Below are 27,983 nucleotides of genomic sequence, written 5' to 3' on the forward strand. Positions count from 1 at the left end.
GCTTTCTTGTTCCGGATGTAAGCTGGGGTACGTACGAGGACGCGTTTACCCTGGTCGTGGACGATAATTTCTTTTTTTGGGAGGAGAACGATACGTCTTGATGCAGGTACCAAATTTGGGGATAGAAACAGATTCTAAAGTGACGAGAAGCGTATCTTAACTTATGTGCTTATTGATAAATGGTAGTAAACTTTCAAAATTAGTTACTTTGATAGGCTTTCAGATTTTTTATCACGTTTAGCCTCTTTGTATAATTGATTCTCAGTGTCAGGATCCTCATCTTTATTTTTCAACTTCGTCTCTTCGTTAACTTCATTTTTTCTTTAGCTAGAAAAACTCCCACGTTCCCTTAAGTAGAATCACGAATAAATGGTTTCCCTGGGGAGAACGTGATAACAGATCGAGGGAACCTTCCACTCGTTGATCTTTCAGGACCTTTGAATATTCGAATGGGTTGAATTGATAGGATGAGAATTTAGGAACTTGGAGATCAGATTTGGGAGTTTACAGATATTGAACTCTACAAATTTGGCGAACGGCTGGACCCAGAAATTTGAAATCAAGGGATGTGAAAAATTTCGGCATCTTGAAATTTAAAGACTCGCAAAATACAAAATTCGAAGATTTGTAAACTTACTAAAATTTCGAGAACTTCGGAGTCTGAAATCTACGACTTCATCCAAATGAATCGTACATTGCATCCGAGCGCGATCAATCTCCCTGCGTCCAACCCTCGGAAGTCGCATCTTTTCGACAAAATGTCGGATTGTGGAAAGCAGACGATAAATATTCCGATGGGCGTCAATATGAATACGTTTGCTAGGTGTCTGCCAGCAGCAAAGCGTCACTAAATCTGGAAGGGAACTGCTTCGCTCTAGTCCGTCCGACATCTATCCTCGTCGACAGCTCAATCGATGGAGAGCCGGCCGCGATCGAGGCCTCGTCGTATCCGCTGGCGGAGCGGATCCGAGCGGAGCGGCGCGCCGCTAAAGAGGCCGACAAGCCCGAGGAGAAGAAGAAGAAGAAGAAGAAGCGTGCGCGGAACATCTCAAACGCGCCGTCATCCGTGCCAAAGATACGTTTTCAAGCGTCGATCGCGCGCTCCGGCTTCGACCGCTTCGCCCGATGAGTTTCGAGCCCCGATGTCGATGGCCTCGTTAAGCCGAGGTTACGACAGCCTTCCAACCGCGGCCTCGCTTCGTAACGCGAACTTAGAATCAACGGATACGAGAGATGCTTTCCTCGTCAAACGCCGACCCGTTGCGTGACCGGCCGCCGTCCGCTGTGACTTCCAAGATCCTCCTCGGAGATACGGACAGGTGCTTCCTCGAACGACGCTCGATCATCCCTTCTCTTCAACCCTTCGCTATTCGGACTTCTCGGTATACACGATTCTAGTCTGATATATCGTGATTGTTTCGATATTTGATACTGGTATCAGAAATGATATGGGAAGGAAATGATGGGAACGTGAAATTGGGGAGTTGGAAATATGGGGATTTGAGGAATTTAAAGATTTAGGGAGAAATTGAAGGTTCATGCATAATCTTCTTTTCATATCAATCCTCAAATTCATGGGTTACCATTCTGAGGTCGAATTTCTAGATCTCCAGATTTTTTGATTCACAAATTCCTAGATTTCCGAGAACCAAAATCTTCGAAAACTTATATTCTCATATTCATAAAAATTCTTAGACCCATAGAATCCTAGAGCCCCTAGTATGTACAAGCTCCTAGTATCTTCAAAGACCTAGAATCTTCAAAGTCCTACGTTCTGGAACACCTAGATCCCCAACTAAATCCTCCCAAATCTCTAAGTGTCCATACAGCATACTCAAAATACCTATATCCCCAAATTCTTGAATTCTTCAGCATCTGGATTCTCAAATTTCTAGATTCCCTTATCAGTAGCTTAAATATCCGCATCATCAAATTCTTAAAATCCCCAACAACTCGATCCTTAAACTTCTAGATTTCCATATCAGTAGATTCCAAAATCCTCAAATACCTACATCGTCAGATCCTTAAAATCTCCAACAAATCCCCAATTTCCTAGGTTTCTAAATTTCTAGACCGTCAAAATCCCTAAAAATCTTGGCACATCATCAATTAAGCTTATCCTGCCAACGAAAACAGTTGACGTATGACGTTGCAGCAACCGGCGCCAATGGACATTGACCGTCTGATGGCACTCCGTGACGTCATGTGGACTGAATCCTTGTCCCAGCGGTGAAAAAGCGTGTGGAAATCGGCCGAAGTCCTCTCGTTATCCGGCTCTCTTTGTTTCCTCGCGGCCGCGGGGCCCGGCGCGGTCTTTCTTCGCCTCGGAGGCTCCTTTTTTTCCAGAAGGTCGATTCGTTTCGCGGGTGCTCCGGTGGCCGGTGGTGCGTGGCATTCCATCGAATGCACGCTTACGAGCCACCGGGTTGGGCTCTCTCTTCCCTTTCTCTCTGTACTCCACACGCGGTTAGGTTCTGTGCCGTGGACGCGAAAACAAGTTAAAAATAGCCAGCCAGCGGATCGCGGTCGGCACCTTTGAGGCCGCGGCTCGAAACCCGCAACAGTCGTTGATCGTTCGCATCGTGTTTCGTCGTCCGGATGTTGATGATGATGGTGAGAGACCGTCTCGTTACCATTACGAGGGCCGCTCACGCAGCCGGCTAACACGCACCGCAAACCTCGCATTACCATAACCGCGTGCACACAGAACCGTCGCCGCTTCTTCGGGGCTTCCATCAGCCCAAGAAAGGGAGAGGGACAGAGACAGAGAGAGAAAAGGGAGAGCCGATGGCTCCAGCGTGCTTTCGAGCTTACCGCGGCTTTAACGATCTTACACCGCGTCTCGGGGAGAACGCTTTTACTGCCCGCGGACCTGTTACCTACTGCACACAAATATACACTGCAATTGTCAGCCCTCTTCTGCTACTTCCTTCCGTATATCGATCATGATGCCTCCGCACGGACTTACTGTTTGTTTACTTAACCTTCGCGCGTAGATCAAGCGTGCCCACATGTGCCCTTGGGCTGCGGTTGTTGGCTCGGAGGGTGAAATGCACTCTAGGGTGCCGCTCAAGGAAACAGTAATAGCTTTTATTCCACAATGTTTGCGTTTACTATCTGTATAGCTGAATTTAAAGTAACTTCTCAAATTGGAAAATTTGGGAACTTTTAGGAAATTTCATGTCTGCTGTGATTCTCCGAATATTCGGAAATATGATGTTATTTCTTTATTTTTAAGGTAATTGATCTTCGAATGTGCGAATTCGTGATTTCGAAATTTGGACATTCAAATTTGTTTGATACATATCAAACTTAGAATATTAGCCAAATTGAAAATATTTCCATATATTTTTATTACCAGATATACTTCCATATTCCAAAATTTCAAAATTCTAATTGTGAAAATGTAAAATTGCTATATAATTCCCAAGTCCAAAAAAATTGGTCATTTCTTCAGTTCTATATTCCAGACCCACAGATTTGAAGTCTATTACAAGTCCACATAAGTTCAACCATCTCTGAAACTTATATCCATGAATATCATCGTCCAGCGGAATAATATTCCCCGATTTTACGACACGTGCTTAAAAAGTCGTAAATAAAAATTCAATCCGTAAATGAGTTCGTTACGAAGTCGAGAATTCCTTTCAAATGAGAAGAAGGGTTTACGAGGGTTGAAGTAGCGTGATCGAAAGGCGAGGTAGAAAGGGGGCGGAAGAGGAACGAAATTGCCATGATCAAAACGGAAGACGATAAACGGATCAAGCGACTTTCTGCGCGGAGAAATTCGATGGCGATATCTGTATAGTGGAATCGTTCGGCGAAGTAGCGCAAGGGAGGGATTTCTGGAATATCGACAGCTGTCGAATGGCGGAGGTGAATCTTTGACACGGCGATTATTAAATTCTTTCCATCGGGAAGGGAACGCTTGAATGTTAAACCGCCAAGTAGTCTCCGTTTCATGAATATCTGAATTACCAGTACGATATATTAAACTGCAATTAAACAGTTAATTATTCGTGCAAGATTAACCCTGCAGTTTCCTCTATCCTGGTTAGCAGTATTAAGAATCCAGAAGTTGATCTTTAAACTTTTATATCTCGGCAAGAATGAGCGCATGCTGCAAATGTTCAAAGATTGAAACCTACAATTATATTTATTAATTTGCTTTTGAGATTCATTTGCTTTTTGTTTGTTACAGTAATAAAAAATTAACCTTGACAAATTTACCCAGTTCGATATTATTAAAAAGGTATATGTGCGTAAAGCTAATTGCACTTGATCTCTTCAAGTTCTCTTTTAACATATTAAGTTCGACTGATAAGATGTTAAAACAGTGAATGACGTATCAAAATAATAACGCAAATAGAGGATGAAGAAAGGATGAGACGCATAAAGGAAGCGAGAGAGTGCTTCACCTTCCAAGTGGTCATTTATTTGCGTCGTGATTCATCTATCCGATTCGGAACCCCGAAATCTTTGAACGCTTTACCTGCTACCGGAATCTCCGCAGCTCGAATAGACTGAAAGAGGGTGGTCGGCTAGTAACAGCCGTCACTTTGTCGGCCTTTGTCACGGGGATTATGCGCCGGGTGGCAAATTATGACGGACACCTTCACGCCCAGAACACCCCCTAATGCGAAACAGAGGGATCGGACGAAGCAAGAGCGACGGGAGAGGCTTTCGTAAGCACCGGGACTCGTTCTTTGAAAACCGAGTACGAATTATACGTGGATTTAGGGAGCGGAGGGTGTGGAATTATAAATTCAAAGGGATGAAAGTAGATTATGACGATGGTTTCTGGACTCGTTGATTTCACACCCTTGCGAAATTTTTACCATTTGCTCGTTTTCATTTTTTCTTAGATGAGATCATTTGTTTCATTTCATTCATTTGTTGATGTGAATATGATCTGATGTGATTGTGTCGCTATATGTAGATGTAAGAAATTTGTGATATTTACAGTAGATTTGATGTGATGTGTTTTCTCAATTTTTAACCCTTAGAATCCAAGAGAATATTGATAACTACTGTTTTTATTTTTAATAATATCTTGATTAAATAAATGTCATTTCTTTGTTACTCATATTATATATTCTTTTTTAACATATTTTTTCGAAAACTTCTAAATGAGAGAATTGTCATATTTCCACGTCCCTCAAATACCTCTAATTACCCAACTATCATAATTTGATTTTTACAAGTACTTATCTGACAAAAAGTTGTGAAAAAATAATTCTCCCTCAATTTTTAAATCTGTCATTTAATATCCAATGTGTGATTGAATATTCAAGTGTGTCAATATCCAAATTACTTCTCTTGTAATTGTTTATAAAATAAATGATGTACCTGTTTATTGCATTATAAACTAGCTTGACATACGACTACCAGTGTACGAAGTTTAAATTAACTTACAATGTGACATGTCTACCATTGACAAGTCTGGCTTTAAAACAGACCTTTCCAAGCCTAACATACCAATATTACATTTTGAAAGATAAAAAAGATTTTTCTTATAATATTTTGATCCCCTGATACAATTTGTACGGACAGCTCGCTATTGTAAGTCTTTTCAAATCAATAGTAACCTGTAAACAGCACAGAGTTGAGTGGTTCGTGTTAATAGGTACACGTAGTGCACTGTTCTTCAGTTTCTTCTGTACATTCTTCTTTGGATCAAGTATTTACTTTTCAATTATCAACTGTTCACTGTTTGTTTTACTTTAGATCAGTTGGAACGTAATGAGAAAGGTAAGACAATAATCTCCAATGTATTTTAGATTATTATTATTGATGCATTTAAAAACCTGGAAAATATTCTAATTGGAAATTTTTATTAACTTTTAAATGAATCATTACATTTCTTCTAAAAAGTTCAGCATAAGAGGAAACAATTCTAATCGTAAACTTAGAAATAGAAACCACTTTGCATAGTCATCTAAGTTGTCTAAGTTCATTTAAGAATCTGATCCTTTAAAAATAGGCATTTTTATGTAACAAGATTTTTTTATACGATAAAATATTTTACTATATTTTAGATCAGAAATTGTTTGATAACAGATATCAATTTTGAATACATGACATACCTATCAACACCTACTACCACCTTCTAATACCAATTAATATAATTATAATTAACACCTATCGAATCATAAATTAATAATTGCGAAACCACCGTATTTAACATATAATCGTTGTATTTGACATACATAACGAATTTAAATATTGGTCATTAATGATTAATAATTTACCTTACCTTCATGAATGTATTACTACCATAATACAAAATGCATGCGTCTGACACTGTAAAAAACCAACCAAATTTCAAGTATCGTTGTCCAAAGGGTATTTCACCGATTACAATTTTCCCTTTTTTGTTCCGAAGAATTTTCACGAACATACGGATCGACGTGAAATCTGTGCCCTCGGGCGTCCGTGCACCCGGGGCACTTTGATTTACGGCATAATAAAGCGGTTACGCAAAGCGTGGGAGGGAGGACTCCGGGTCGTGAATTTTATTTACGATCTGCCCGAAAGTTCGAATTCGTCGCGGTTTCTCAGTGACGGCGCTTCGAGGCGAGGCTGATCGTAAAATCGGCAACGAGACAGGGCGGAATCGTGTTCCAGGAACCCGCTGGGACAGATTTTCACCAACGTCGGCCCCGAGTTTTTCCGCGATCGACAATCGTCGGACCGTGAAACGTCCGTTTCCGAGCATCGTGTTGAACCTTCCATCTAACTTGCAGTCCCGTGTAAATGATATTTACGACTGGCTAGTTTTCTACGAAGATACTGTGCGAATTAGTTGCAGTTAACGGAGATTGGATTAGGAATGTCTTGCTGCGACATTGTGGACGGATAATTAGCTGAACGATAGATAAGGCTGCCTTTAGGGTAGTTTTGAGTAGTATGTAGACTAAATGACTTTTAGTACAATGAAGACTAAATAATTTCTAGTACAATGAAGACTATATAATTTTTATTACAATGAAGACTAAATCATTTTTAGTACAATGAAGACTATATAATTTTTATTACAATGAAGACTAAATAATTTGTAGTACAATGAAGATTAGATAATTTTTAGTACAATGAAGACTAAATCATTTTTAGTACTATGAAGACTAAATAATTTTTAGTACAATGAAGACTAGATAATTTTTAGTACAATGAAGACTAAATAATTTTTAGTACAATGAAGACTATATAATTTTTATTACAATGAAGACTAAATAATTTGTAGTACAATGAAGATTAGATAATTTTTAGTACAATGAAGACTAAATCATTTTTAGTACTATGAAGACTAAATAATTTTTAGTACAATGAAGACTAGATAATTTTTAGTACAATGAAGACTAAATAATTTTTAGTACAATGAAGACTAGATAATTTTTAGTACAATGAAGACTAAATCATTTTTAGTACAATGAAGACTAAATAATTTCTAGTACAATGAAGACTAGATAATTTTTATTACAATGAAGACTAAATAATTTTTAGTACAATGAAGACTATATAATTTTTAGTACAATGCAGACTAAATAATTTTTAGTACTATGAAGACTAAATAATTTTTAGTACAATGAAGACTATATAATTTTTAGTACAATGAAGACTAAATCATTTTTAGTACTATGAAGACTAAATAATTTTTAGTAAAATGAAGACTATATAATTTGTAGTACAATGAAGACTAAATTTTTGGGATGTAAAAATGTGGGAAGATGCAGAAATTGAAAATAAATGTGAGAAGATTTGATTGTATTAACTCTTATCAGCTAGCTTTTTATGTGTGATTCTCAGTAAGTTGTAGCTGGTTTTAATAAATATGCAAGGAATCTTCAGTAGCATAAGAATAACATTGTTGTCAGAAATGGCGTCTTGTGAGACGTCAGTCATTTGGTCACCGATTTTGATAAAAATATTTAATAAAAATGATGTTTGATCGATTTTGTCAATGTTCATTATTTAGATAAATATTCAATATTTAGTCATATGATCTTCAGCAATATTAAGTTATTTATTTCGTTCTCGAGACTTGAGGTGACGAAAAGTGATAGATTCTAACCTCACTCTACCGCGAGTTCAAATCAATGACCAATAAATTGTCTGTTATAGTTATATTGTTTGTTTTAGTTATATCTACCTTCATATCGTTTTATAAGTGAGCTAGTCATATAACCAGAATCACTTTATGCAACTAATTGAAGAGTCCGATTAAAATTATCGACAGACTTGACCATAAACGGAGAATCTACTTACTCCATTTTATTCTTCGAGCTATACCATATATTTGTCTAAGAATACGTTAGACTTGACAATGTATTTGCAAGAATACGTTAGACTGAACAATGTACAATTTGAAGTATCCAACAGAAATCCAGTAAAAAGAAAAAAGGCGGAACCCGTTACTTGGTCCGCACAAATAAACAGGATATAGCATCAGAATCGTAGTGTTCACGGATATGGCCGTTAAAAAGAGGTTCTTTCTCCCCGGCGGCGTGGCTCGATACGAGCTCCAAAGGCAATCCGGTGTGTTCGTGGGCCATTATGCCCGATCATAATTGCGTCGCAACAACGTTTCTCCTTTCCAGCGTCCACAGCTGGGCGGCTCCCTTTCATCTCTCTGGCCGGCAGAACGAGCTTCTGTTTCCGAGGTGTTTCCGCCGCCGGCTACCGTCCTGGAAGCTGGAACTTGATCCTAAGTAGCCGACATCGTGATAGAGGTGGCGAAGAAGAGGAGGGAACAAGAAGAGAGAAGTTGCACGGAGTAAGAGCCTGTGGAACGAAATACGCACCGCCGCGAACAGATGAAAGTGGCGCCGCGATGGAGTCACGTTTCGAATTCAATCGAAAAATTGTAAAAGTGCGAAATTAATTAGAGATGTCTACAGTTCCGTCACGAATATAATAGAGTATAGGATGTTGAGTAGAGTATAGGTGTATTTTAGGGAAAACAATAGTACAGATGGAAAATGGATGCGTTAACCCATTTGTTTCCACGAGCATTTGTTTTTTGGAAAAAAGGGCAGTGATGATTGTACTGATATTCAATACAACTTTATTGAGCAAATAAAACCTTTTGTTATAATAAAAATAATAGTACATCTCTTCATATCATAAAATTTAGTACTGTACTCATACGAGTATATTGGGATCACATGTGTACATTTCATATGTGGATGATGGGTTAATAGGTAGGGTGTAATTAGGAGATATCTGTGAATATTTGAGATATGAATATACTATCGACTTGTTTTTAGGTTATTTTTAATCGTTTAACTAATTTAAGTTAATCTGTCAGCTTTGTGAACATCACTGTATACACCTATGTTTTTCATCGCTTTTTGAATGTAATTATTTATGTATTTTATTTCACATTCGACGAATTATGGAGCATATTTCAAGCATCATATTTTCATTCAGTCATAACGGTTAGGCTGATAAACGAAAACATGTAATTTGCAGACATTTTGTGGCACGTGAATATATTTTGGAACCGAGAACAAGAGTAAAGAAGGGTTGCAAGTTAAATAGTGTAGAAACAAATTGAATGGAACTGAATAATGTAGAATTTTATTGCGTTGAAATAAATAATGTAGAACTGCGTTGAATTTTAGTTATGTGAAGTTGAATTATGTGGGATCGAATCACGTGGAATTAAATCGCGTGGAATTGAATTGTGAGGGATTCAATCATCTTGAATTAATTTGTGTCGAATCGAATAACGTAGAATTCAATGTCCATCGAATCGAATAACGTAGAATTCAATGTCCATCGAATCGAATAACGTAGAATTTAATGTCCATCGAATCGAATAACGTAGAATTTAATTTCCATCGAATTGAATAATTCGGATGGAATTTGTCTGGAGTTGAATCGCGTGAGATTGAATTGCGCCAAATTGAATCACATCGAGTAGAACAATTAAAAATTGGACGGTAAAAAATTTAATAAAATCGAACATCACTATAGCAAGTCCAGAATAAAAAACTCTAAGATGTATATTTCAATCCCGTCTGTCGTTGACTATCCAGAAGAATCTCTATATAAATAAACCTGCTACAAAAGCACATTAAAATTGAATGCAAAAATTTTCCAAGCAGTAGATATTTTTAAAGTATTTTTGCATTTTTCAAATTAAATTAACACTTTACACTCCACTGTCCCCTTCGAAACATTTTAAACAGCAAAATAAACTTTCAGAGTGCAAAGTGCTAATGATACAGTACAAAATACAGCAAAGTTTGTTGATTTAACTATGAATGTTTTGACTTTTAATCATGAACAATTATACAGCCGTAAAAGTTTGTCAGGAACTTTTGTTCGCGTTGACGGTAACTAGATAACACCGTTTAAAAAGTCGAATTTCGAGCATGCGGTCGGGAATCGAATTAACGAAGGTCGAGAATCCTGTCCGGGACGCTGTGGGGCCGAGTTATAAACTGGAAACACCGGCTAAGTACGTTAATCACCGTGTAGCCTATGATAATGAGGCGGCGAGATAGCGCGGCCGAGCGAGCAGAAATTGCAAGCGAAGGAGATAAGCTCTTCATCGTGAGCTTCAAAATGACCGAACTATTATTCAACCTGTTAAGTAAATACATTTCACGAAGTGAACGAGCTTCCACTTTTAACTTGACTCGATGGGTGTCAGGTTGATGAGAACAAACTTACGTCACTCATTTATATTTCATCAGATTGTAGATATTTCGAAATTATTCACGAAATTTTCAGAAGGTTCAAAATTTGAATGTCCTCATTTTTAAGCTGATATTATACGTTTAAAAATATCTATATATTTTATATGTTTCAATATCTAAGATTCCAAAGTTCCAAAATCCCATAATCAGTCCACTCAGACCAGCTCTGTAATCGCTACGCATAAATCGTATCATGTACTTACAGTAAAAATATCTAAATATGTTATGTGTGACAATATCTGAAATCTCAAGGTTCCTAAATCCTAGAATCCTATAAGTAGTTCAATCAGACCACCTCTACAATCGCTACACATATCTCGTATCATGTACCTACAGTAAAAATATCTAAGTATGTTATGTGTGACAATATCTGAAATCCCAAAGTTCCAAAATCCTAAAATCCCATAATTAGTCCAATCAGACCACCTCTACAATCGCTACACATATCTCGTATCAACCTACAGTTTTGCGTAAACCTGAAACCCGTTAAAAATGGTGAAACCGCAGCCATCAGTCTCATCATCTTTCGTCATGACGTTTGCCGGTTGTTCTCAGATCTCGGTGTGCCTGACGGCTCTGGTGCTGACGATAGCCGCGGAGGAGAAGCCTACGAATACCGTCTCGGTGTCCTCCGGCTCCTCGATCCAGAGCAACACGATCCAGAAGCTGATCAAGATCCTGGAGAAGTACGGTCTCGAGGAGCAACGGGGCCTGAAGAGGGTCTACCTGAGCAACAGGTCGATCACGTGCAATGACGGATCGCAGGCAGGGTTTTACCTACGGAAGTCGCACGGATCGAAGAGATGGATCATTTTCCTGGAAGGTGGCTGGTACTGCTACGACCACAAGAGCTGCAGGAACAGGTGGCTCAGGTTGAGGCATCTGATGACATCGACTCAGTGGCCTGAGACACGCGACGGTAGGTATCTATAATTCGACACTGGCTATCTGATAGGATACGAAAAGTATGCGACTGCGTTTTCAATGTATTTCTCGAGTTACGTATTTTTCGACACGATTTAACCGCAGCAGGCAGAAGACTTCTTTAAAGTATTAGAGATCGTGTAAACAGCACATGCGTATTACGTTCGAAAGGAAGTTTCTCGTTTGCCTATTTGCTACGACATTTTCTCGAACGCTTCCGTGCTACGGGGTTCCGCAATCTTTTCTACGTGTTACGCGACACGTGACGGCACGTCACATTGTTCTGGTTCCTGCTGTTCGACACACTTCGGGGAACGCGAAATGACTTGGGACTTAAACCGGCAAATTTTTTTCGAAATTTACCTATGAAGGTTACGTGGCTATTGTTGGTGTTATAAGAATTAAATATTTCCTTTTTTGGTGTTTCATGGGGCGCGGCACGTGATTCTGTCTCTCAAGGTTCCTTTCAATCTTTCAATTAGTTCTTTAATTATAAGAAAGTTCATTGTTTCTATAGGTTGTCTGTATATCTCCATTGCCTCTATACATTGTATCTATACCGTGTACATACATATATTGTCTCTACATATGTATGTGCATTCTCTATTTCGTCATTCTTCTTTATGCGTCTCTATATCGTATCTATACATTATTTGTGTCTATACCTCATAACTAGTTTTAATGAAACTGATACTTATATCTGAATCAATACTATACCATGCTTTATGATAGTATAAATACAATAGATTCTCGTTATATTGTCGACAGAACTATATTTGTAGACAACAATAGAATTGCCAATATTGATAGAACTAACACGTGACCATAGAATGAATCGGCATCTAACGTGTGAAAATGTAGCGACGCAACACGTGGAAATGTAACATATGGTGATATAACGCGTAGGGATTTAACGAGTTGAAATCGATCGCATAAGAATCTAACACGTGACAATACAACGCGTGGAATTCTAATGTGTAGTGGTACAATGTATAGAAATTTAAAGCATTGGTATACACGTGGAAGTTTAACTCGTAGAAATTTGGTACGTGTGGATTTAATGAGTGGAAATTTTATGCATAAGGATTTAACGCGTGGAAATCTAACGCGTAGGAATTTAACGCGAGAAAATTCTAACGCGTAGGAATTTAACGCGTGGAAATCTAACGCGTTGAAATCTAACGCGTGGAAATCTAACACATAGGAATTTAACGCGTAGAAATTCTAACGCGTGGAAATCTAACGCGTAGGAATTTAACGCAAGAAAATTCTAACGCGTAGGAATTTAATGCGTGGAAATCGAACGCGTAGGAATTTAACGCGTAGGAACTTAACGCGTGGAAATTCTAGCGCGTAGGAATTTAACGCGAGAAAATTCTAACGCGTAGGAATTTAATGCGTGGAAATCTAACGCGTAGGAATTTAACGCGTGGAAATCTAACGCGTAGGAATTTAACGCGTGGAAATCTAACGCGTAGGAATTTAACGCGTAGGAACTTAACGCGTGAAATTCTAACGCGTAGGAATTTAACGCGGAGGAATTTAACTCGTGGAAATCTAACGCGTAGGAATTTAACGCGTGAAAATTCTAACGCATGGAAATTCTAACGCGTAGGAATTTAACGCGTGGAAATCTAACGCGTAGGGATTTAACGCATGGAAATCTAACACGTAGGGATTCAACGCATGGAAGTCTAACGCGTAGAGATTTAAAGCGTAGAAATCTAATGCGCCGGGATTTAACGCATAGGAACTTAACGCACAGTAATTCAACCTGTGCCCATACAAAATTTCCATATACAAAATCCACACAAAAGCGGCAATATAACGAGAATCTACTATAACGTTACAGCAAAAGATTAATCCAAAAATTATCAATGGTTACAGTTGGCGGCCTTTTGTCGGCAAATCCGGAAGAGAATCCATTCTGGTGGAACGCGAATCACGTGTAGGTATTGTCCATCTTGGCAGACATTCTTGACCCTCTTCAATAAATTTAACGATATTAATATGTGTTATATTTCAAATCTTTATATTTCACAAAAATTTGCATAATGTTTTTAAAAATTCAAGACTGTGAACGATCAAATTTTCGTAACGAACAGATTTTCTTTTCTGCAGGTTCGTTCCTTATTGCACGAGCGACAGTTGGAGCGGTACCAGAACTTCACCGGGTGACATGTTTTCGTTCATGGGGTCGGAGATCGTGATGCAAGTAGTGCGGGATCTCATCCCTCTTGGACTCGAAAATGCTAGTTCTCTTCTTTTAGCTGGCAGCAGCGCGGGCGGTACCGGCGTAATGTTGAATTTGGATCACGTGCACAATTTAGTTCACCATGAATTAGGTGAGCCAACTTCCAATTGATTCATGTACTCGCTCAATCATCCCTTAAAAATATGGTATTTCACAACATAAAATTTTTTACTTAATATTTTAAATACCAGTAATATTATCATAAAATGAACCAATATATTTTAATAATATTAATAATAATATTTTAATAAAAAAGTTCATGGAATTTTTCTCAATATTTCTTTGATACTTTTTGTGCTGAAAATATGTTGAGTCTTATAGATTTTTGGGTAATAGAAAAGTACAAGTTTAAGTATTCTGTTTGACGTTTGTACAGGTTTAAGACACATTGCGATAAGAGGTGTCTGCGACTCGGGGTGGTTTCTAGACAGAGCACCCTACTCTCCTAACGGTTTATCGCCTGTCAACGCTGTTCGCAAGGGGATGGAGTTCTGGAAGGCTCGGATGCCTCATAATTGTATAGTCAAGCATCCGAACGAACCTTGGAGATGCTTCTTCGGATACAGGCTGTATCCAACCTTAACTGGTAATTTGTTCACCTTCACTTTGCAAATCCAAAACAAAATTTTGATACAACTTAAATCTTATTTATTAACAATTCTATTATGTATAATGATACTGTGTCTTAGAATTAATAACTTGTCTACTGTATCTGAAAATTAATATTTTTTTCATTGAAACAAACAAAACAAATTTTTTCATTTTGAAACAAAATATTCACCCTTAAATATTCAACATGCAATTGAATATTATATAATACTTATATCATTCGAAGTTTATGAAATCTTGAAAATTTTGAATTAAAAAGTAAGGAATAACATCAAAAAACGAGAATGCAACAGTTCGGTAAACTAACGGAAATGTTTGCTTCTGGGAAAAATCGCAGCACCCCTATTCGTATTTCAATGGCTGTTCGACGAGGCTCAGATGTCAGCCGACAATGTGGGTGCACCGGTGACGAAGCAGCAATGGGATTACATACACAAGATGGGTGACAGCCTGCGGCAAACCTTCGAAAACGTTTCCGCGGTCTTTGCCCCGAGTTGCATTAGTCACAGCGTCCTCACCAAGAGAGATTGGCAGTTGGTCAAAATAGACGAGGTTTCTCTGGCGCAGGCGTTGCATTGTTGGGAGCAAATGCCCCTCGGGATTCGTCGTAACGAGTGAGTATCTGATCCTACATCCACACATGTATACTTCAAATTTATTCGGGTTCAACTTTCGTTTGGAGAAAATATCTCTGAAACGTTAGATTTTACTGTAGATGTAGGTTGAATTAGATTTAGGATAGATTTCATTAAGTTGTAGATTTTCATGGTTGTCATATGTAGTATATGATCCTCCATTCACACATACATCATACATTTTCAAATTTATTCAGGTACAACTTTAATTTGGAGAAAATACTTCTAAATCGTGAGATATCACTGTTGGCATAGGTTTAAACTTAGGATAGATTTCATTAAATTGTAGATTTACATGGTTGTCATATGTGGTATATGATCCTCCATCCACACATGTATCATATTTCTTCAAATTTATTCAGGTACAACTTTAATTTGGAAAAATACCTCTAAATCGTTAGATATCACTGCTGACATAGGTTTAGACTTAGGATAGATTTCATTAAATTGTAGATTTACATGGTTGTCATATGTGGCATATGATCCTCCATCCACACATGTATCATATTTCTTCAATTTTATTCGGGTTCAACTTTCATTTGGGGAAAATACTTCTAAAACGTTAGATATCACTGTTGACATAGGTTTAATTAGAACTATAATAGATTTCATTAAACTTTAGATTTTCATAGTTGCCATATGTGGTATATGACCCTTCATCCACACACATGTCATACTTCTTCAAATTTGTTCAGGTACGATTTTCATTTGGAGACAACAACTCTGAAACGTCAAATATCACTGTTACCACAAGTGTAATTAGAATTATAATAGATTTCATTAAACTTTAGATTTTCATCATTGTCATATGTGGTATATGATCCTCCATCCACACACATATCATACTTCTCCAAATTTATTCAAGTACAACTTTTATTTAGAGAAAACTCCTCCAATACGTCAGATATCGCCGTTACATTATAATAGATGTAATTAGTCTCATGATAGGTTATACATCACGGTTACATTGTCATATGTGTAATTTGACTGCAGATTTTTATGGCCGTCACATAATAAGGTCAGTTAAATAAACACAAATCATGTGATGCACGAAACTTGCAATTTTAGATTACATTTGCGGATTAAATTGTAAATTCATAGATTACATCAGTTATGGGTTATAGGTTTATAAATTATATAACGTACGAGATAATTTATAGATTTATAGATTGCATCGTTTATCACACCACCATAAATCACATCACAGAGATTATGTCATTAATTAGGAATTTATAGATTACATTACTAACAGTGTTTATCTGAATGTGAATATCAGTAAATATGCATGGAAATATGCATTATAATTATTCGTAGCTTCTTTAAGTAACTTTTGATATATTTTGTAAACAACTTGTTGAAAGTTACTGTATAAATTACAGCTTATTTATTTTTACTCTTCAGTGGAAGCTACAACGTTAAATGTTAGTATAATAATTAGGATTAATTCACAAGTTCTAAAAATATTGATTGAATGACTAAAATTTCCATTCGGGAAACAGAAGATAAAATGAAGAGTGAGATAAAAAATCATGAAGTAAATTTTGTAATATATTAAAAATTGAATGTTTACTATCTTAAAAATTGATAGCGAATTTTTTTAACATGAACTTTCCCTCAATACAATACAGTATCAACACATCTTTAAATTAAAAAAAATTAATATTCACGGTACCCTGGTATTTGTCACGTAATCGAACCGTGAATAAAAAGCGAATGTGTATCTTCATTAAAACGATGAACGAAGATCGATTTCATTATCACGTGCCCCTATAGAAGCTTTAACACGAAACTGCGAGCCTGACAGATTCGGCCTCGTTAATTTCAGCACTCGTTCGTCAATTGAGACGAACCAGCCGTGCACCAAGTCGCTCCGGAAGCTGCTACGTTCCGGGCTGACGAAGGGAAACGGAACTTCCTTCGAGCCAGGAAGAAGCGGGAAAAGTGAATTCGCGATGGAGTCCCAGAAGATTGCGCCAAAGGTGATTAGCAATCCGAACAGCGGAAAATCGTCCATTTTCCCCGTGCAGGATGGCGAAAACAGGAAAAGGAAGAGGCGAAAACACAAAGGTAGACGCAGGGAGAGAAACAAAGACGCGAGGATGAAGAAGGAGAAACACGAACGTAGAAAGACTGCAGGTACTTTCAATTCTCTCAAATACGGAAAACAATTGAATTACTCAAATAACTTTATTTGTTGTGCTCTGTAATTAGAAAAAAATGAGTTACTTTAATTAGAAGAGATATTAAAGGCAATCAGGAAGAAAAGGACTGTAAGACGAAAAGAGAAAGTGGACAATTATTTGTAATTGTTTTTATTAAAGTTTGTAATTTCTGGAAACTTAATTGTCGATTGTATTAGTTGTCAAGGTATTTCAAGATATTTGCTTCGTATGTTTTTCAAATTAAAATTTCACTACAAAATGCCTAATTTGTACAGATATATTAACCGTATAATTATTAACTCTTTATGTTCATCATTCTGTTTAATACCATAATTTATAATAGGTTTTTAAACTTATAGCGTTATACACGTGATGCATAAACATGGCGATGGAAATAGGCAATACTGTCAATTGGTAGAAAAATAAGTACAAAAAAATTCATCAAACTTTTAGGGTTGCTAATCTGTCGACAGCAAGAATACCTTCGTATGCAAAGAGTCAAACTAAATAAACTATAAACTAATACATTAAATACATTTTATCTCGTACTTCAACCTACCACAATATTAGACATGTATTCTCTTTTCATCGAACAACTTTAATCTTCCATAAACTTTATCTAAAATCTCGCTCTAAAATTTTGCTCATTAGCAAATATGTGTAAACATGGGTTCAGAAACATAGACACAATTGTTATTTGATTATAATATTAACAAGATATTCAAAGACAACAATGGCAGAGGTAATCGAGCAATTTGGAATTCATCGGTGTTTCAGGTCGTCGTAAGGGCAACAAGCAGAACAACGACAGCAACCACACGGGCATGTTCAACGGGACCAGACCTCAGCGCTCTGTGATACCATCTGGCAAACGGAAGTGCGTCCAGGGCTGCCACTTCCGGTTAATCGAACGTTGCACTTGGCCGCAGTGTAATCACAGCTGCCCGAAGCTGCACAATCCGTTCACCGGCGAGGAGATGGACTTCATCGAGCTGTTGAAGAGCTTCGGCCTCGACATGAAGAGCGTGGCGAACGCACTTGGCATCGATATACAAACGTTGAACAGCATGGATCACGACGAACTGCTGAATTTGCTTACTCAGCGTGCCAATTAACTCGTAACATTCGACAGCAAGCATTCCTGACCGGATGATCGTTGTTGTTGTTGCTGTTGGCGTCGCGCGACACGTGGGGAAAGAATGAAACTTTGACGCGAAGCGTGCGTTCTTCTCCTCTGTTCGGTGACATGCTTCTGGATCGAGAAGCCTTCGAGGTTTTAGGGAAATTGAGGATATATGGATGCTTGTGAACTCTTTCGAAATTTGAAGATTTGGGGATTTGAGTTAGAAACTTGGGAGTTTAGGAGTTTGAAGGTTTAGAGATTTGGGGATTTGAGTAACGGGAAATCTGTGGATATTTGGAGATTTGAGAAATTGGAAATTTGAGCTTTTGGATGTTTGAGGACTTGGAGATTTTTTGAATTTGAGGATTTGGGAAATTAGAAATGGATTTGGAGATTTGAGGAGTTGGATACTTAAGGATCTGGTCATTTGAAGACTTGGACATTTCAGGGTATGGGAATTTAGGAATTTGTAGATTTGGAAATTTGGGGATATAGGGATTTGAAAATGTAGAAATTTGGTACTATGGTATTTGGAAATGTAGAAAACTAAGAACTTGAAAATTTCCTGTAAATCTCCAAATCCTCAAATTCTCAAACTCTCAAATTTCCAAATCCTCAATTCCTCAAAACCAATACCTCCTGCAAGACCAGCTAAAAATCACTCTCACCCCATCTTTATTGCATAAAAAATTAAAAAAGAATATTAATATTAGTCCTGTACTTCGATAGAGTTCACATAACAAGCTTCTTCAATCGAATCGATTTGATCCTCATCGCGCACCTTCGATTCTCGTTTCCCAGTGAACTATCATCGCAACCCGAAAACGAGACCGAACTTTGTCGAATGTCCGCGCGAAAGCACCCTTCGAATCTTCGTTCAGATTCCAATGTAAATTTTGTACTTGCCCTTACGAACAACCGAGTATCTCTAATTTATTTGCTAGTTCGTAAGTGAAGCAAACGGACACGTAATCGTGTCGTTATAAATTAATTCACTTATTTTTGTAGAGTGATTTGTTCACTGCCGAATGACATGATCAGCCATGAGGCTCGACTTCCGATTTACCAAAACCATCTTCCCTCTTCAACTGTACCTGTATTCGCAGAATACTTTAGACAGCAATTTCGAATTAAAGGTTAATTCTTGAAACATGCTGCTTCTGAAGTTTCAATAGATTCGAGTTTTTAACCCTTTGAGGACGTTGCTAGGGTTAAAAAGAAGAAAGATCGAAAAATTTGTGTGAATTTGGAAATGGACATGTACTTACGATATGCAGCGACTTTTACGATTGTTAATTTGATTCTAATTTATTTACGAGATGCATTGCTTGCTTTTTACTTTATACTTCTATGGAGGACCATCAAAACTTTAACGTTAAAACTGTCATTTTGACTATGTAAATTGATGTCAAAATATTTTAAGAATGATATTTTCATAGGAACATAAAATATAAAAATGGGGTGGATACACAAGTATTAACCCTTATCAAACATAAATATATTTTGAAGCTTCTGATAACAAGACCGGGTCTTTTCTGAGATAACATATGATATAATATACAGTTTTTAAACTTCACTGTTTCTTTAGACCCGTTTACTGCCATTTGAGGGTTAACGCGTTCGCCGCCATATTGGAAACAGCCACACTCGATAAAATGCATAATTGAAGGTATTATTAACTTTTTAGTACTTCATTTCAATATGCTATTTTATAATGTTGGTGACTTTAATTAAATCGATGTACCTTTCCATTATTTCCATTATTTTTCCATTATTGATTACTATTGCCTCAATTTGATCACGGCGGCGAAGGTGTTAGATGAGTGGCAAGCAATGTAAACTTCGATAAACTTCAATCACCGATTACAGGTGATAGTAACGTAAAAATTTTCAGTATTAATTAATCGTATCGTTGGCACATTCCGCGTGCGTGACGATTGAACAAGGCAAATCGAGTCAAAACGTTCAGCTCGATTGAATAGAACGCGACGGAGCCGAGTTTCGCGAATTGATGTCAATAACGAGCAAACCGACCGACAAAGCAGCTTCATAGACTGATTAAATTATCTACCTCAACGAATCAAATCGTATTAACGTCCTTCTGTGTACTATAAACGTCGATTAAAGAGTTTAACGCCGCAAGAGTAATTAATATAGGCTAGTACGAGCGTGTAAACAGCGCGTCTAGCGATCTATGTAATATAATTGTCGGACTAATAATTATTTATTTAACGTGGAAGAGAGAGAATTCACGCGATGGCCAAGAGAATCGACCCTTTTTTTATTGTAACTAGTAGAACGATCGTGACAACGTTTAATTTATTTTTACATGCCACGATCGATCGTCTCTTGCGTCCGCGTAAAATATTGTTATTTTGTACTCGCGTGAATTATTGTAAATAAATTGTATATCTGTTGTACTAAACAATATTGTCTGCAAACTTTATTCCATCGTTTACCTCAATATTTCTGTATTTATTATTATTCATTTTTGTATAGTATTCATCTATTTGAAGTATTTGAAATTACTGATAATATAAATAAATATTGTAGAAATAATGGAGATGATTTAATAAAAATAAGAGTACAATATAGTTTAGTTAATAAAATCAGTACTGTGTAAGAAATTAAATAATGTTTTCGTTAATTTATATAATATATGTTGGTGTTTATTATCTCACCATAATAATATATTTGAGGGTCAAGATATTTTGATAAATGTCTTATTACGTGTTGAAGAATAAATTAATCTCGCTTAGTTAGTAGATTAACACGCTGAATGTGATTCTGAAACACATCAAATCTAATATGATCGAATGATTAACAAAAGAAGGAGGAAACAAATTAAAAATTATTTGTATTCGTAAACCTCACTTATTCTGAGGACTTCGACTAAATTTAGCAGTGTTAAACTTTTGCATATCAGTCCAGTATCGGTCAGCAGGGCCAACTATGGTTCCTTAATCTCCCTTTGAAAGAGATTAAAAAGCAGAGCTATCTCGAAAGCGTTAACTCGCTACGGTCCATCATTATCCGGAATACAGTATCACAGAATCCCGTAGTGTTGAAACGGCGGAACTGGGAGTCATCCAGGATTGGCCAACAGAATGATCCTCTCGATTGTCCGTCGTTCATCGTCTCTGATTCATCGTCTGTTATCCGTGATTTCTCTGGAAATCATGCGAGTCGTTCGTAGCATACAGCGTGTAATCGGGGAGTAACGATAAATCGAGTCACCCCGTTGGCTGCACCTGTACCTAATCATCATCCTGTTGGCTCTCACGGCTGCTCCCCGTTCCCCGTTGGTTGACCCACCGAGCGAGGGTGATAATTCAATGTAGAATCAGAATCCGCTCCCCCTTAACCCCGTCTGCTTGTGGTGCACTCCTCTCTCCGTCCGTCCGTCCGTCGTCTCGAAACTATATATTCCACGGCATACGCAGGAAATGGTGTTTAATGCCGACGGGTCAGGTCGGGTCTGACCCCCGATGGTGGACGGCAGTCGATAGGATGACCGTAACGTTGAACGAAGAAAAACCCGGTGTGTTTGATCGTCGGCACGACGAGGAGGGACGTATGGTCCCCACCGAGCAATTGACGTGTCCGAGGAAGTGATGGAAGGATGGCACAATGTGCTTGAATGTCCCATAAGCGAGAGCGGGTTCTATATTAAACTGGTCCGGTTACGGGTCGTTCGGTTCCCTATCGTTCAGTCACTGGATTGTCCACGGACGGCTGGATCGGATCGATTGCTCCGGGATAACGCGATCGATCATCGTCTACTCGTTTCTCGATCGCTAAACAATTGGTTGCTTGTCGCGCGATCACGGACGATGCGCCGACCAAGCGGATCGCGACCATCATCTCCTTGAGACCGGAACCCGCTAGCCTCCCATCGACGGACCAACAACCAACCGGGACTGAATGCTACATCGGACGTCGACCAAGGAGAACCGGGACTCGACGTACTCCACGCGATCGGCTACCTGGATCGGAAGTGGCTCACCAAGTGCGCGCGCGAGTTGTAAGTGCGATCGATGCTTCAGCTCTCATCTTTTGGATCATTTATGTTTGCATTTCTGATTTGGTGATATAGTGGAATTTGGTATGAGGGACAAGTTGATTCACATATGTGAAACGACCTATAGATCATATCTCACATATGTGAATCAATGTGTAGATCATATTTCACATATGTGAAACAATGTGTAGATCATTATTCACATATTGGAATCAACGTGTAGACCACATTTCACATATGTGAAACAACGTGTAGATCATATTTCACATACGTGAACCAATGTGTAGATCATATCTCACATATGTGAACCAACAAATTAATCATATTTTACATATATGAACCAACATATAAATCATAATTCACATATGTGAATCATCATGTAGACCATATTTCATATATGTGAACCATCGAGTAGATCATATCTCACATACATGAACCAACATGTATATCGTATCTCACATATGTGAACCAACGTGTAAATCATATTTCACATATGTGAATCATCATGTAGATCATATTTCACATATGTGAACCACCGTGTAGATCATATCTCACATATATGAACCAACATATAAATCATATCTCACGTATATGAACCAACATATAAATCACATTTCAACATATATGTGAATCATCATGTAGACTATATTTCGCATACATGAACCAGCGTGTAGACCACATTATCTGATACGTATGAACAAACATATAGACTATATTTCACACGTGTGAACAAACGTACAAATCATATATCTCACATACGCGAAATACACCTACTTCTAATTCCAAGTACAAACCTGCAACGTTAACATGTTTATTATCACGGACAGGACTGAAAAGATCAGCAATTCCTGTGACACTTGAAACATTCATTATGAAATATGTCACGAATTGTGGGTTATTTAAATATTACACGATATTGTTTTATGTGGAATGTTTTTCTTAAAAATATAGGTAGACCGATTTTTGTTGGCTTGAAACGCGACTTGTTCGAGGGAGTTCAAGGTAGCTTTCGATGATGTTGAAGACCACACTGTTGCTGTTCCTTCACTTGTTCTGCGATATCGGTGAGTCCAAACAGCTTTCAACTTCTAACTTCTAAAATTTCTGATTATCGCATAAAAATAATTAATAACATTACTATTAAGACTTGTATTATAATATTATTTTGTAACGTTCTGAACAAAGTCGTGATTTGAAGTTGATGAGTTTCTTTATTTTCAAATTTTAGATCCATACATCCTTCTTTCATAATACGTGCCAATTAATAACTTTTCACTTACAAGTATACAAAAATTTGTACGCCTTATCATACTAAAGTTTAGTGTACCTTTAAGTCATAGAATATCAGATAATATAAATTTGTCTTTAGATATAGAAGTGGTAATATAAGGTATTCTACTGCATTATGAAATTCTAGACACATAAATATTTAATATCAAGTTAATATTTGTCAACGAATAAATTTCCCGTTCTGTGAATTATTTTGACAATGATTACTGTCAACTCGTCAACTGATGATTCCAGCATTGGCAGCTCAATGCGGGAAAGTATGGCTGACAGTCTCCTCATTGTGGAGACCGATCGCTGCAAGCGACAAGGTGATCGACGCTGAGCTCGAAGTAAATTGGGATCTCGATTGTCCGTCGAGTACAGGATACCCAGATACCATCAAGGTGTTCACTGCTGACCCAGCACATAGTAATAAGTTTTGTTTGCTTCTCTTGAACGTCGTAACTTCTGATTCACGAATTAGGACGAATCCTATTCACATCGATTTAAACCAAACATTTCTTCAAATTAATTTATTAAACTATCGAATAAAACACCTAAGGAAAAAACATATATTCACATACGGAAAACACTTTGCTCCTCAGAAATCCCTTCGATATCGTTCAAGTTTCAAATTCAAAAGTAGCTAAATCGATGTCGGTCGACGCAACCATCTATTTTATTTCTAGACAAAACGATCAAACCCAGGTTGACACTAACATCGTTGCAATATCCACGTGGATATTACCGAACAAACATCACCGTCGGTCGACCAACGCTTCCAGGAGGATGGGACAACAAAGATGGCGCCACACTTCCTGGTCCTCATTGCTTGAAACACCACGCTGCTCTTTACATGGACGGTGCTCTTCTCGTCAGCTCGTGCTTACAGATTTGGCCAACATGGATGTACGATTTGAGGTAATATTAACTTCAAATTTGTACTATTATTCGTACAAAATTGTACTATTATTTTCGTACAAAATTGACGAATTGAAAACAGAAATTGAAGTTCAGATTTTCTTATAACGAATCGCATGTGCATACTAGTATTCGAAATTGATTTAATTTTTGATATAATTCAGGAGACAGCTAGGACCGCTTCCAATAGGAAGCTTAATGATTCCGGGAACTCATAACTCAGGATGTTACAAACACGGCGATCTAACAAGAAGGGATGCATTTCAAAAGTATTTGCTTACCCAGGATCGCGATGTATGGACGCAATTAGTTCACGGAATTAGGTATTTGGATCTTAGGGTAGGTTATTATCCTTCGATCCCGAACGGCACCGCCATTGGAGAGAACATAAGCAGATTTTGGATCAATCATGATATCATTCGGATTACCCCTCTGTCAGCGATCATCAAAGACGTGAGAAACTTTCTGAATGTCGCTAGGGGAGAGGTGGTCATCATGGACTTCCATAGGTAAATTGACGATATGGAATAATGTAGTCGATTTGAGGATCGATAATGCTGGGAAAATAGATTTTGTAGAGCGGATTGACTTCGGACAATAATAGCTGATAAATATGGACAGTTTGTAATTTGTATTGGTTTTGTAATTTTCACTGATAGAAATTTGTAATTTTTACTGATAGAAGTTTGTAATTTTTACTGATAGAAGTTTGTAATTTTCACTGATAGAAATTTTTAACTTTTACTGATAGAAGTTTGTAATTTTCACTGATAGAAATTTTTAACTTTTACTGATAGAAGTTTGTCATTTTCACTGATAGAAATTTTTAATTTTTACTGATAGAAGTTTATAATTTGTACTAATGCATTTTTCACGATCACCTTTTTAACTATAAAATATCTATCCAATTTACAATCAAATAATAATCTCGTTTGCAAATATAGAAAATTACTTTTTCTGTATTCGAATTTCTTCTGAGCATCTTCGCAAATATTTGATTAAATTATTCCAGCAATTTTTCTATTTTTCTATTATCTAGTGGACTCTCGTTATATTGCCATTTTCACACGAACTTCCGTGTACGTTGATAACACTTACAGAAGAAGTGTTTTGGTGTTTCACAGAAAAATGTTTTAGTTCAGAAAAAAGTTGTTTAAACAAAAAGTTTAGTATTTAGAAAAAATTTCGTCTTTAGAAAAGTTTCTTCTTTTAACAAAAAAAATTATTTGGCCACCGTAATATTTGCTATTCCCATACTATTTTTAACACATTTGCAATTTCCCTAATTGCTTCCGTAATACTGAGCAAGGTAACGAGAGTTCTATTCTATTAATATTGATCCGTGCAAATGGTAGTTACTGTCGCAAAGCGTAGTAACGACTGACTTACGGTCAGAGCCAGATGATATTCAATATAGAACGATTATGGTTGTAGATTCCCTGTGGGATTCGAGAGTAGACCCAGCAGTCATCGGCGACTGGCCATGATCCTCTTACGAGAATTCGAAGATCTGATACTGAAACCTGATAGAGGAGTCGAAGGTTTGGGTCCAACTTTGAATGATATTTGGACCGGAGGAAAACGTTTGATAATATGCTATGGCGATAAGCACACCGTAAACGGTAAATTTTTGAACAACTACAAACTATTTAAATTACAAACTATGTCAATTATTGACTCAGTTTAATAAACATAACTCACTCTGAGGAATTCTTAAGACATTAAAATAAAAGTTGATAGCATAAACCAAATATAATTAAAAACATTAAATTAAATTTTATTTAAATGCTACCAGTTTATATTGTATAATCATTCTTCAGTTAGATGTTTTTAATACAAGAGACTTTTATAATAAACCTAACCTAACCTAATTCACTAGAAGATATTTAATAGGTCTCCTAAGATATTTAATAAGTTCAAGAATGCATTTTTGTTCGACACTAACAAAACTGTATGTAACGTGAATTTAACTAATTACTACAACAATTAATTATTTAAAGATGAAGCAAAAGTGATTGAATATAATCGGATAACATCAAAAGATATGCAAGTGCAAATATATTCAAAGATATGTCCTTTCAAATATATATTATATATTACACAACTGATGTAAAAAGTACAGAACACTTGCAGAAACACAATTTTGACAAAAACCGACGTATTTCACGAATTTAATTTTATAAAATGCGGATGGTTTTCATTTCAGAGTACGATTGGCTGTGGCCAACGATGTCTCAAGCGTGGGGTAATCAGCAAACGGTGGAGGGTCTTTTCAAGTATCTGGACGAGGTTATCATGGGTCCAAAAAAGACCCGGAACAGTCAGAACCCATTATGGGCGGTGATGGCGGAATTAACACCCTACCCGTTGGACATAATCTTCAATTTATCCGGTAGCCTGCGGCAAATGGCAGATTGTGTAAACAGAAACCTCACGTATAAGTTCCAGGAGGAATGGTGGAAAGGAACGAATATCGTCGCCACGGATTTTTTCCTCGGGAATAATTTGATCGACGTGTCCTTACGCGCGAACATCAAGAAGAGCAATATCGCTCAATGGCGCTCGTAACGCGACGTATAAATTCGTCAATACTCCGTGATCGGTTTTAATTTTTGATTAGATGCTTCGTTGACGCGAGAAGAACTGAACTCTATCGAATGCTTGTAAATCGTTCGACTCTGACTGCGAGTAAAATGATGATTTTAACGAACGTGTAATTCATTTGTTGTATTTAACTCTTGAAATAGCTCTCTGCTTAGCTGTTTCGATCTTTATTTTGCGGAAGCTTTTATTCGAGTGCAAAGGTGGAGAATTATTTATTGAAGGGAAATTTAGAGACGCAGGAAAAATTATTTAGAGAAAATTATAAATTACAATCTTGATATGGAATGTTAAGATTTTTAGGAAATTACAGATGCGAGATTATGTAAATTAAAAGTGATTGTGAGTGAAGATATCAATACATGTACCCGTGAGAAATATATTTTTATTCCCTATTCCCTTGATTTTATTGCTTCAGATATATTGGTAAGTCTATGAATTTGAAACTGAATGTCTATTTACACTGTAATAATACCTATTATTACTATCTATTTATTTTTTTTTAATACGTTAATATTAATACAAAGTACATATATTATTAGTACAAATTATTTAAAATATTTAAAATTACTAAAAGTTTGAATTCGATAACTTTTGAAATAGTATCACTGGCGACATCTGGTAGCAAACGGTAGAACTGGCAAAAAATTATTTCGTCTGCAAAATATATGTATATACAATAAGTTTTGCACTTTAGTACATAAGAAGTATTTCGTAATCGCATTTAACATGGTAGCAAATTGCAGAAGTCAAACATT

General features: G+C 37.1%; 2 protein-coding genes across 3 annotated transcripts in view; both read left to right on the forward strand.

Moving 5' to 3' along the window:
• Notum (palmitoleoyl-protein carboxylesterase notum) overlaps positions 1-20,841 on the forward strand; it is a 42,368-nt gene extending 21,527 nt beyond the window's left edge. The window contains exons 1-8 of one of the 2 annotated variants that reach the window (XM_076535284.1): positions 5,595-5,751; positions 11,262-11,625; positions 13,518-13,578; positions 13,752-13,975; positions 14,261-14,470; positions 14,831-15,107; positions 16,954-17,264; positions 18,068-20,841. In XM_076535284.1, the coding sequence (XP_076391399.1) occupies positions 5,743-5,751; positions 11,262-11,625; positions 13,518-13,578; positions 13,752-13,975; positions 14,261-14,470; positions 14,831-15,107; positions 16,954-17,264; positions 18,068-18,405 (1,794 nt within the window). In that variant the 5' untranslated portion in view covers positions 5,595-5,742 and the 3' untranslated portion in view covers positions 18,406-20,841. Of the gene's footprint in view, positions 1-5,594; positions 5,752-11,261; positions 11,626-13,517; positions 13,579-13,751; positions 13,976-14,260; positions 14,471-14,830; positions 15,108-16,953; positions 17,265-18,067 lie in introns of those variants that run through there. The other variant, XM_012292561.2, reaches the window with a different exon arrangement.
• A 1,045-nt stretch (positions 20,842-21,886) lies between these two features.
• Positions 21,887-27,621, forward strand: LOC105663480 (PI-PLC X domain-containing protein 1). The gene is made up of 7 exons (XM_012292562.2): positions 21,887-22,437; positions 23,386-23,498; positions 23,959-24,132; positions 24,393-24,624; positions 24,789-25,133; positions 26,059-26,246; positions 26,831-27,621. The coding sequence occupies exons 2-7, from the start codon at positions 23,447-23,449 to the stop codon at positions 27,190-27,192; spliced, it is 1,353 nt and encodes a 450-aa protein (XP_012147952.2). The 5' UTR covers positions 21,887-22,437; positions 23,386-23,446; the 3' UTR covers positions 27,193-27,621.
• Positions 27,622-27,983: the final 362 nt, after the last annotated feature.

Source organism: Megachile rotundata, chromosome 9 (genome assembly GCF_050947335.1).
Source record: "Megachile rotundata isolate GNS110a chromosome 9, iyMegRotu1, whole genome shotgun sequence".
Taxonomy (NCBI): domain Eukaryota; kingdom Metazoa; phylum Arthropoda; class Insecta; order Hymenoptera; family Megachilidae; genus Megachile; species Megachile rotundata.

Bases quoted from the DNA above. Each gene is read 5' to 3' on its own strand.
- LOC105663480 (XM_012292562.2), top strand. From the start codon at position 23,447: ATGATGTTGAAGACCACACTGTTGCTGTTCCTTCACTTGTTCTGCGAT. The intron at 24,133-24,392 runs GTAATAAGTTTT...TTTTATTTCTAG, and splicing joins CACTGCTGACCCAGCACATA to ACAAAACGATCAAACCCAGG. The intron at 24,625-24,788 runs GTAATATTAACT...GATATAATTCAG, and splicing joins ACATGGATGTACGATTTGAG to GAGACAGCTAGGACCGCTTC.